Source organism: Impatiens glandulifera, chromosome 1 (genome assembly GCF_907164915.1).
Source record: "Impatiens glandulifera chromosome 1, dImpGla2.1, whole genome shotgun sequence".
Taxonomy (NCBI): Eukaryota; Viridiplantae; Streptophyta; class Magnoliopsida; order Ericales; family Balsaminaceae; genus Impatiens; species Impatiens glandulifera.
The window spans coordinates 90,475,491-90,486,634 of NC_061862.1; the positions used below are offsets into that span (position 1 = coordinate 90,475,491).

The 11,144-nt window shown below is 29.8% G+C and overlaps 3 protein-coding genes across 4 annotated transcripts; 1 reads left to right on the top strand and 2 right to left on the bottom strand.

The window, feature by feature from the left end:
- On the bottom strand, positions 1 to 2,024 carry LOC124919271 (2-Cys peroxiredoxin BAS1, chloroplastic-like). Its single transcript, XM_047459475.1, has 7 exons — positions 1,705 to 2,024; positions 1,544 to 1,618; positions 1,343 to 1,424; positions 1,164 to 1,243; positions 727 to 852; positions 496 to 609; positions 1 to 286 (listed from the first exon to the last, which is right to left on the bottom strand). The coding sequence occupies exons 1-7, from the start codon at positions 1,924 to 1,926 to the stop codon at positions 170 to 172; spliced, it is 816 nt and encodes a 271-aa protein (XP_047315431.1). The 5' UTR covers positions 1,927 to 2,024; the 3' UTR covers positions 1 to 169.
- A 5,770-nt stretch (positions 2,025 to 7,794) lies between these two features.
- On the top strand, positions 7,795 to 9,325 carry LOC124922202. The gene is made up of 2 exons (XM_047462934.1): positions 7,795 to 8,478; positions 9,204 to 9,325. Exon 1 carries the CDS (start codon positions 7,956 to 7,958, stop codon positions 8,454 to 8,456), a length of 501 nt encoding a protein of 166 aa, XP_047318890.1. The 5' UTR covers positions 7,795 to 7,955; the 3' UTR covers positions 8,457 to 8,478; positions 9,204 to 9,325.
- LOC124922203 (HVA22-like protein i) lies at positions 9,052 to 10,642 on the bottom strand. 2 transcript variants are annotated; one of them, XM_047462936.1, is made up of 6 exons: positions 10,545 to 10,642; positions 10,398 to 10,451; positions 10,220 to 10,318; positions 9,933 to 9,989; positions 9,505 to 9,568; positions 9,052 to 9,390 (listed from the first exon to the last, which is right to left on the bottom strand). In XM_047462936.1, exons 2-6 carry the CDS (start codon positions 10,427 to 10,429, stop codon positions 9,172 to 9,174), a joined length of 471 nt encoding a protein of 156 aa, XP_047318892.1. In that variant the 5' UTR covers positions 10,430 to 10,451; positions 10,545 to 10,642; the 3' UTR covers positions 9,052 to 9,171. The 2 variants fall into 2 exon arrangements, with proteins under 2 accessions (XP_047318892.1, XP_047318893.1); XM_047462937.1 differs by having other exon boundaries at positions 10,398 to 10,448; positions 10,545 to 10,639.
- Positions 10,643 to 11,144: the final 502 nt, after the last annotated feature.

Below are 11,144 nucleotides of genomic sequence, written 5' to 3' on the forward strand. Positions count from 1 at the left end.
TTTGACAAAGCCTCTTTTATTGTTTAATCTCCAACACTCAAACCTCAAAAGTATTTAAGAAATCACTAAAACAATTGAAATTGAAAAAGAAAAAAAGACAGCTCAAGAATGACCTTATGGGAATGTTCTAGAAATGCTTGAGCTCTCTCTATTTCTTTACCTTAATTTTTCAAATTGCCGCAAAATAATCCTTACTGAGCTTTGGGTCTGGCTTCATTGACTTGTCCCCGGGCTTCCATCCTGCAGGGCAAACCTCATCTGGATTCTCCTGCACGTATTGCAAAGCCTACACAAAATACACAATATTGGTTTGGACTGGATGAGAAACTGTCAATAAATTTTATAATATGTGTTTTTAATAAGTTTAGTTTCCAAAATATGAAAGAAATGATGTTTTCAAATGAACCCAATGGGTCGGGTTCATTTCAGCAATTACTAGAAAATATAATTATATAGTTTAAATTAAAATATTCAAATATTGTCGACATAAACTACCTGAAGAGTTCTCAATGTCTCATCCACGCTCCTTCCAATAGCAAGATTGTTAATAGTTGAATGTTGGATTACTCCCTCTTTATCGATAATGAAAAGTCCTCTCAATGCTATCCCCTGAATAGCAGCATTATATACCAAACCAAAATCATCAATACAATAGACTTGGATTGCATTGTCTGTAAGAAGATGTAAGAATGAAGAATGTAACAAGAGTTGAAAATAGATTTTCACCTGGTCTGGAATCAAAACGCCATAAGATTTTGCAATGGATTTGGTAACGTCAGAAACAAGTGGGTAGTTTAGATCACCAAGCCCACCAGATTTTCTGTCGGTTTGCACCCACGCAAGATGAGAGAACTGCGTATGTAAAACCATGTATCTTGATTACAAAATTACCATCACTGACATTGCTATATGATTGTCTACATGAAAAAACCAATTGGCTTGATTTGAATACACTTATTCTGTCATATTTCTCATCCATGTATGGATCCAAATAAACCACATTTGAAAATTGAAACTAGTCTAACCCAAATTCAGAAAATAAGGAACAGAATACCTAATCCTTAACTTTCCATAAATTCTATAATTTCAAGTTTGAAGCTATCTTCTTTCACTAAAATGATTGATTTTGATCTGAAACTGGAATACACTTGATGAAAGCTTACCACACTGTCAATGGAAACACCAATTACTTCGGTGTTCAACTTCTCAAATTCTGCGTATCGGTCACTGAAAGCAATAATCTCTGATAATACATAGGGTTAATTGCAATACCCAAGGTTAACATTTTCAAAACAATCAATTATAAAACTTAAAACAAATTCATTTCTGATGAGAATTCCACCTGTGGGGCAAACAAATGTGAAGTCCAATGGGTAGAAAAAGAGAATAACATATTTCTTTCCAATGTACTCTGATAGTTTAACCTGAATGTAAGATAAAACACATAACATCTCATGTAAGAAGTTGAAACTACAATTGAAACATTCTTAACTAGGGTTAGGGTTAAATGACTGAAATATAAACAATTGAATAATATTTTTACATTGATGAACTCCTGGTCGAAAACAGCCTCTGCCACAAAGTCTGGTGCTGAGTTTCCAACAAGAGGAAGTTCAGACTGTGAATGAAAACAGATTCAAAATTCAGATAATAGACATTTCAAATCCATCTTATATGAGTTCCAATGTTATATAAACAACTTACAGAAGCCCTGACGACGAAGCTGCGTCTGGATTGAGAGGTTGGAGAAGAGATGGAGCGAGGGGGGTGAGATTTCAATGGTCCACGAAGGCCATTGAAGGAGGTGGGAAGGGAAATGGCCTGTGAGGATGAGATGATGGGTTTGGGAGTGAAGAATGTGAGTGAATTGGTAGCCCTAGAGTTTGAGGAAGTAAGAAGAGCAGATGAAGGAGATGCGTATGCCATTGGAGCAAAGCTCGGAGGATTCTCCGGTCCGAATCCAGCAGCTTTGCGAATTCTCGGTGTTATCTATGAACTGAACTGAGGACTACAGATTGGGCGGACCTGTCTGTCTGTGGATAAGTAGTAGAAACTAGGTTTCTAGTTTCATTTTATTTTATTTTATTTTTAATGTTTTTAAATTAACTTTTAGAAAGTATTGATTAATATTAAAATATTAGAGTACTTTAATATTTTTTAATAAAAAAAAAATTATTTATATTTATCTTAACTATTTTTTAATATTAAAATGTTTAATCACAACAATAAAACATAATATAAAAAAATGAACTAGTTATTCAATATGTTATCTTAGAAAATGTTAAAATATTAAATATTTGTTATTATTTAAAATTCTATTCAATGGTTCTCATTTTAAAATTATAAATTTATTATATTCAAATTTATTGCAATTTTATGATTTCTCCAAATATAAAAATTGAAGCTATGGTAAAATAAAAAATTATATGTGTAGTTACACATACAAATATAGCAGATTTAGGATCCACTGTATGTAATTAAAAAAAAAAAAAGAGAGAATGTTTTCGTTATTTTATACAAAAATTCAAATTATCAAACAAAATTTAACAAAGATGATAAAAAAGAGATTTATAAGTTTTTTTTTATATTATATTTGTAAGATTACACGATATTACATTTTATATTTTATTGTTTTGTAAAGCTTCAGCGGGTAAGCTTTAGAGATTCTCATAATTCTTCTTAAATATATTATATATATATATATATATTAACTTATAATTAAACTCAATTTATTTTTTATATCATAATTATTTAAATTCACTCAGTAGCCCAAATGACAAGATCTGAGCAGAAATTATGAGTGTGATTCATGTTAGTTTATTAGTTTAAAAGAAAATAAATTAATAAAATTATATGTTATTTATAAGTGAGTACTAATATCTGTAAAGAAATTAAAGTATATGACATTCAAATTTTACATACCGAATTTAGTAAAATTTTAATAAATTTTAAGTCTTTTAATAATATTCTATCAATTAAATTACTAATAAAAATAATTATTTTAGATAAAGGATTGTATTCATATATTTAAAATAATTAAATATAAATAAAATAAATATTTTAGATAAATAATTGTATTTATTAAAATATAAAATAATTAAACTTAAGATTTAATTAAATAAAATAATTATTTTAGACAAATTTTATAATTATTTAAATCCCAACATATTTAAAAATAAAACTCTAAAATACATAAATAAATAAATAAAAAATAGACCAAATATAAATTTTATATCAATAAACTAAATTGGTGTATTTTGCAGATAAAAATAATAGACAACAAAAATGAAAGAAATAATCAAATTCAAACAACTTCATAAGAACTAAAAGGAATTGTGATATAGTGTAACCTAAACCAACAGAAAATGATGCAACATGTCAGACAACCATCATATGGTCATCCGGTCCTCATCAAATAGTCGTTAGCCCACTGCGTCGCCTGCTACAACGGAAACAATGAGGCGCTGTAACGCCTCAGCAGATCAGTAGATGGCAGGCCAACGCCCGACACACAAAATGTCCAGGCGTAAACGCATAAGTTCAAAACGACGTTGTTTCAATACCCGCTCAACGCTCAAATTCAGAAGAACCAAATAACATTGTATCTTGCCTTAGGTCGTCTTCTTCCTCGTGTTGCCTGAATGAGAAGAACTTTCGCAAATTATTAGCCAAACAAACAAAATTCAAAAAAACTAAATGATCACCCTAACTTGGTGATCATTTCGCCTATCCACTTAGGTCAAATCATTACCTAAGTGGATAAGAATCAATCGGACAAGTGAAAAATCATTAATGATTTTTGTCCCGAATTCGATTTACTTGATCAACCAACCGACTTTCAATGACTATAAATAGCTTCCCCGGACAAGACGAAGAGAAAGAACCAAGTCTCAGTACACGAATCAACCTCAATCAAAAATCCGCCATTAAAATTTTCAAAACTTCTAAATTGTTTTTTTAAAATATTGAACAATGTTTTAAAACTCAGTTATGGTTTATCTAAAAGTTTTGACAAAAGTTTAGCTAACTCATTGTAATCTTTTATTCATGTTGTAATTCATGTCATGAAAAAACTTGAAATTTTTATATTTTAGTTCTAGTGGTCTTCAACATGGCTTAATTATACTATTTGATTTCTTTGTTTGGAAATGATCTTAAGGTGTATATGTGGGAGTAAAACTAAATAAATCAGGCTAAATTAGAAAATCTCAATTTCAAACTTATTTTTTTAAAATTGGATTTTTTATCTTAAACCCTAACTCGTGAATAATGACTCTAAAAGCCTCTAGAGTATTTGTACATAATTTTAGGTTTAATTTTAAACCAATCTCAATAAGTTTAAAACATGTTTGTATAAAATTAAGAATTTCAAAAAAAAAAACTTAAATTTTTAATTTTTGAATTGGTTCAATATTACTGTTAATTATAGTTTTATGGTTAAAATTGATCAAAACAATCATTATGGAGCATTTTGTAAGCTTTGTTTATCAATCCAAGACTTGAAACATGAAATTCCATTTTTGTTATAGAAATTTAATTTCAAATCCAGACTTTGATTGATTGAATGGGATTTGATCATCACTCAGTTATAAATGATACTATAATCGTTTTCAACTAATGAGTTGGGAGTTGGAGCACTCCAAACAAAATTAAAAAAAAAAATGAAAATGACATTCATCCTTCTTCTATCCAATAAAGAAGATGATCGAGCAAGCCTCTTTGTATCCGACTTGTATCCGACCGAGAAAATTCAGCCTGACATGGTTTTCAATCGAGAAAATCAGACAAGCCTCGTTTCGACCAAAAAATTCAGTCTAGCATGGTTTTCAACCGAGAAGACTAGACATCTTCCTAACCAAGAAATTTTGGGCGCGATCAAGGAATTACCTCAACGTTGACGGGGAACCAGCACCGTTGACCCTAGCCAAATCATGCCCAAACCCGCTTGTTCGACCCAATTCCGGACTCGAATAGCTAGATTAGGGCTCGTTTGTTTTTGACATTTAAGGCCTTGAACTATTTTCAAAAATCTAAAAAAATAAAAAACGATTTAAAAATATGATTAGAATAATTTTATAAAATATTTTTAAAATAATATGTTTGGATTTATTTTTAAATTCTAACACCTTTAATTTATATTTTCAAATATGGTTTTTTAAAATTTTCGACCCTAATTGTAGATATTAATGTTGATTTAATATTTTAAATTTTGAAATATTAAATTTAAATAATTGCCTAAATTATGAAAAATTATTGGACAAATAAAATGTAAGATTCAATTTACTAAATAAAAAACCAAAATTTTGTAAAATAGAGATTGTTTTTAACGAGTATAAAGGTTATTTTTTTTTCAAATATCACAAAACATCGAACTCAATAAGAATATCTAATTAAATTACGTTTATACACGTAAAATAAATTTTAATTTTAATAGAGTGACAACTCTTTAAATTGGTCCTACATTAAATTTAATTTGAATTAAAATTGTTATTTCAATGATTCAATCCCAGTCTTTTTTTTAAATTGAGAAAAAGTAAATTATGAAATTTTATGACCAATAAAAATTAATTATATTTATAATTAATTACTCTTTAAATATATATTTTAATAAACAAATCGAACCCAGCGGTTGGCTGCCTACAACTTTTTAACTCAAACTTTTCAAAAAGCGTAAAATAAATTGAATTCTCATATAAAATAATTTTTACCCTATAGAATGCTCAACAAATTCCAACCTTCCCAAAAAAAACTAAATAAATTGAATATAATTTTGTGATTATTTTTATAGGAATATTTTTATATGCACTTTATCTTATCTTTGCAAAACCTCAAATATTGTTTCCTACCTAATGGTCCATAAATTTGTTAGAGATACTATCAAATATCTTTTTTAGTTAATCATTCTTTTCATATCCATCCAATATATATATATATATATATATATATATATATATATATATATTTAAATTCAAAATCTCATTAACTTTTTTTTTAAGGAAACTAAAGATTGACTTTCATTTCAACTTAACACTTTCAAAATAAAAATATTATATAATTTTTCATTTTAAATTTATAACAAAGTCAAATTTTTTTTTTTAAAATAATTAAAAGAGAACTAAAATGACATCCTATAGTCATGGTTCATCGCTGACATTTTGGTCTCTTAAACCGACTCTTACCACTGAGCTACCTTCGTGGAGTAACAAAATTGATTTATTTATAATTTTAAATGAGAATCAATATTTTTTCAATCTAGACTACAAGTTAGTTCAACGGATATATGATAAGTATAAAACTAGAGGACCAAATCTAGGTTTGTTTCTATTCAACAATGGTGGGCACTCGAGTTACTTCTAATTACCCTTTCTCTATTTGTTTTTCATATTCTATATTAGTCAACAGTCCAATTACTAGACTCCAAGAATGGTGCCATTATCAATTTATCCATCCACCTTTTGGAACGGTATAGTGACCAACTGACCATATTAATTTAGTAGGTAGGTACATCTCTAAAATATTTTCAATAATTTTGTAAATTAGTCAAAATATTAAATATTGTTTAAATATAACAAAATATATTCACTAGTTAAAACATTGTTTTAATGAGTCAAAATATGTTTAAATCTATTAATATTATGTTAATCTTTCAAAATTATCTTAAACAAATTAAAATATAAAAATGAAATTAAATTAGTCAAAATGCATAAAATGGTTTAAATTATGTTAATATAATCCAAACTATGTTTTTGTAAAAATTATATTCATCGGCTCAGGTTGTTTGGAGTTCTCCGGACAAGTAAATATAGGAATTAGAGATTAAAAAATCACATCTATATTTGAATATCATTATGTATTTTGAACTTGCATCAAGAAGTTGTTACACTTTAAACAAATTAACTCAAATATTGAAGCTTAATTGATAAAAAAAAGGACCTAAGTTCTTATAATGGTAAATCAATAAATTTAAGAACATGTTTATAATCAATAATGCATTTTAATTAGGGAGGACAATGAATACGGTTTACTCAATAAATGTAGGTATCCGATGGTTGAGTTATGATATTTAAAATCGGATTTGGGGTCATATATGAGATAGAAAAAGGTATCCGATCAAGTTCGGGTTCAGAGATGAAGAGTGTATGAAATTTAAACCCGATAACCGAATATATTAATATTATTATTTTTTTACTAGAATTTACTGTGACTTTTCACTCCACAATCAATATATAATTTATTTTGTTTATAATATGCATGCTCCACCTCAACTTTATTTATTTTTTAATATCTTCAATAAAATTATTCACTTTTAATGAGTCGTTACTTTTCATTTTCAAATTATTTTTAAAAATTTTCACATCTACTAAGTAAATAAGTAATTGGATATATTATATTTTTTCACCATTTCTAAAATTAAATTTCTTTCTTTTAAATCTCTATAAGTATATAAGTAGGTATTTAATTAGATAACAGGGTACCGATATATCCAAAAAATTGAGTAACCAAAGAATCGGGGATGATAACCAAGATTAGATAGTAAAATAGAAATCAAGCTCGAGAGGAATAGTTCAATATTAAGAGGACCCATTATCATTCTAGTGGTGATTCAATATGCCTCATGCGTTAATATATATTCAATAAATAGATTATGAAAGACTTTAAAGAAAAAGATAAAATTAAAAGAGCAGACCAATTTGGATTTTGGAAAGTTACAAAAGAACACTAAAAAGTGTATTAACAAAGGATTTGTTGGGCCTACGAGACGCGGCCTTATTTCCGTCCGGTTTCTTTCTCACGGAGAGAAAAAAAAGAAAGATAGAGAGAGAAGTATAAAGCGATAGACAGATAGCACGGATTTTGCTGAATCTGTTGATAATCGATCGATCGATCGCCAATCTCCAACGAACGATTGCAAATTCTCCCTTCTTCTTTGCCCTTGAAGGAAGATTCATATTGATATGGAATCATCATCCTCAGAAACGGCGCCATCAAAGCCACCTCCCCGCCGCCGGAACTCAATTTTTAAATCGGCCATTGTCGTTCCTCCAAACCCAAACTGTTCAACGTCATCGGAATCGTTCCCCGCCGTCGATTTCAAATTTATATCGACGACCAAGCCACTGGGTGGTGGTGGTGGTGGTTATACCTCACTTAAGGACATTCTCCCCTCTGTCTCTGTTCAGTCCCCCACCACAGCCGCCCCTTCTCCTAGACCAGGCGGCGGCGGAGGAGGAAATCTGTCCGCATATGACATCACTATCCGTAACCCACTTGTCAAACAGGCAGCTTGGGCCTACCTTCAACCTATGTCTGCCGAAGAGAACTCCGACGGCCGCCATTTTCTCCAATTTCTCAGGGACGGAATCTCCGGCGACATTATAGGCTGCCTGCAATCGATGGCGTCGATTCTAAGCCGAGCATTCAGACACCTACTTCGAGCCATTCGCCTCTGGAGATAAGGCAGAACGGCCACCTCTTTATGTATGTACTACCTATCCATTAAAATGGAAAAAGGGTTTTCTCATTCATTCATAAACTTGTGATTATAAAAGCTATGGTTTTATTTTTTTCATTCCATATGCTTGAAATAGCAAATTCTGCTGTTTTCAAAACCTGAAAGGTGTAAATTTATAATGAAGAAATCATATGAATTACAGATTTCTTTGTGGTGTTCATGTGATTTGATATGAATACTGAATTCATAAATTGTTTTAAAGTATTGATCTGGTTTTGTTGACATAATTGCAATATCATGATCATGGTTCTACTGTTGATGATAGATTAGTGGGAGATTTGAACGGTCAGTTTGTCTTTGATTGGATAACATTGTTAAAAAGTGTTTCTTTGTTGGCTATTTGCCAATCAAATGTGGTTTTTGACCATTACTGTTGCTGGATTGGAGATTTTGATCTCTGCTGAATCTGGATGAGATTAGTTTGAAAAGGAGGTGTATCTGAACTTGGTTTGGCCCCTACATAATGAACCTCGGATTCGAATCAAAATACAAAGATGTTTCCAAAATCAAGTCATTGGAATAGCTGCTAAAGTGCTATAGAACTGAAAAAACTTCAACTAATGATGATCATGTTGGTATTAGAAACTGTACAAAATCATGAATTGACTTTCTTTTGAGAAAACAAGGTCTTTGAGTATTATTATTATTATAAATATCTATCATTTCTTCTTGGATTTGTCGGGTTTTTCAGGTTGTTGAGAAGTCAACCGTTGCAGGATTTGGGAGGTTGCAGCTTGACCCAACTCAGTGCTGTTGTGCCAATAATAAATGGCTAAATCCCAAACTTTGGCTCTGAGTACCCGCAAATTATGGTCAAAGTCTAGTTCGTGTCTAGAAACATATGGCTGCAATATATTCTCGTAAATGTAGCCACTTCCCTGTCAAATACACGTTTTAGATGTACCCGATTCTTGAATTTGGTTCATAAGCTGAACTAGATATATATATATAGTATACACTAATAAAAATAAGTGTTTGTGATGAGGGCAAACCTTGGTTTTTGGATACCATAAGTAAATGACCAGTGCAAGTTTGAGTTCACCATACATAGGCAACCTTGTCAAGAATAAATAAGAGAAGAGTTAATGAATAGGTATAACTTAGTACCAACCCTACCATTAGGGTACCCTACAAGAATAGTATAGGTTGTTAACTGATTACTAAAGGTTTTAATAAACCCATGTTCAAATCTTGTAAATATATATATTTTTTTTCAAACTAGATTGGGTGGCCTTAGGAATGGGTGATCATACCAAATCATATTTGAAACATTTTATGGAGTTAGATATGGGTTTGGACTTCGTAGATAACTTTATTAATATAACTCTAATTAATCTAATTAAGTTATGTTTTGAAACATTATCAAAAAATAAATCACATTTAATTGAAATAATTAAAAAGAAAATCAATTAATATTTACCATGAAATGAAAGCATCTCCAAATCTCTCCAAGATTGTTAAAACGGCCACAATTACCCTGCAATTATTTGTTTATAGAATTAGATCAAATATCATCATCCTATTTAAAAGAGAATATTTTCTGATCTACTCTATGTTTTAGATGGAATTTTGGGAAATAAATAATAGAGTTGACATGAATTAATCAAGAAACTTATATTGAATAGATAATATTAATAATAGAAAAAGACAAATTTAGATAGAAACAGAGAGAGAGAAGTTTCTTCTTCTTCTTCAAGAAGTGATTACCAATATTGGCACCAAAATCGGAGTTCTTCAATGTCAGATTTCTTCTTCTCCATGGCTTTGAAGCATTCAAGCGCCGGATAAGCATATCCTAGCACCATCCTGCATACCCATATTCAAATGATTCAAGAAAATTCCTAGAAAGACAAAAACAGAGAGAAACAGAGATGGGTTTACATACAGGAGCCCTCTTGTGATGGCTTCTCCAAGCATCTTTAAACCTAACTAGCTTATTCTTGAAGAAAAACAACGAATTTCAATGAAGGGTTTGATTAGTTAGCTTCACGGGAGAGAGATGATGAGAAATTTAAGTAAAAAAAGAATGTACCTTTGAAATCTTTTCACGGGAAAAAATGGATATAACCGATGATCCTGAATCCTCCTGTTCTTCTTCAAGAAGCGATATAGAGAGAGAGAGCGGTTGAATTTATCAAAACTTGCAAGAGAGACAAACGTTCATATTTATATTACAAAATTGATTTCTTCACGTGGACGCCTTCTCAATTTTCCTTTTTCTCAATTTTTTTTTTTTTTTTAATATTTACAAGAGATTTTCATTTTTGTTAAGTTAACTAGACTTTAACTGACATCCCACTCACTTTAATTCAAAAAATCTTAATTAAAATTAAAATTAAAATTAATGAGATTTGGTTTTTTAAATAAAATTATTATTTGGTTTCTATTTGTAATACTTTAACTTGAAATGAGGATTACTATTATGGGTCATTTTAGTTTACAAATTTCAAAAAAAAAAATGTTAATTTGAAATAGATATTTGTATTTATTGAGTTATGCTTCAATTAATGTTTTTGTTTTAAGGAGTGGGTTTAGTGGTTAAGTTAGTGTTTGACTCATTGTTTATTCATTTATTAAAATATAGGGTTTTATTTAACCTTAAGTTGTAAGGTTATTTATGTCTAAAACATTC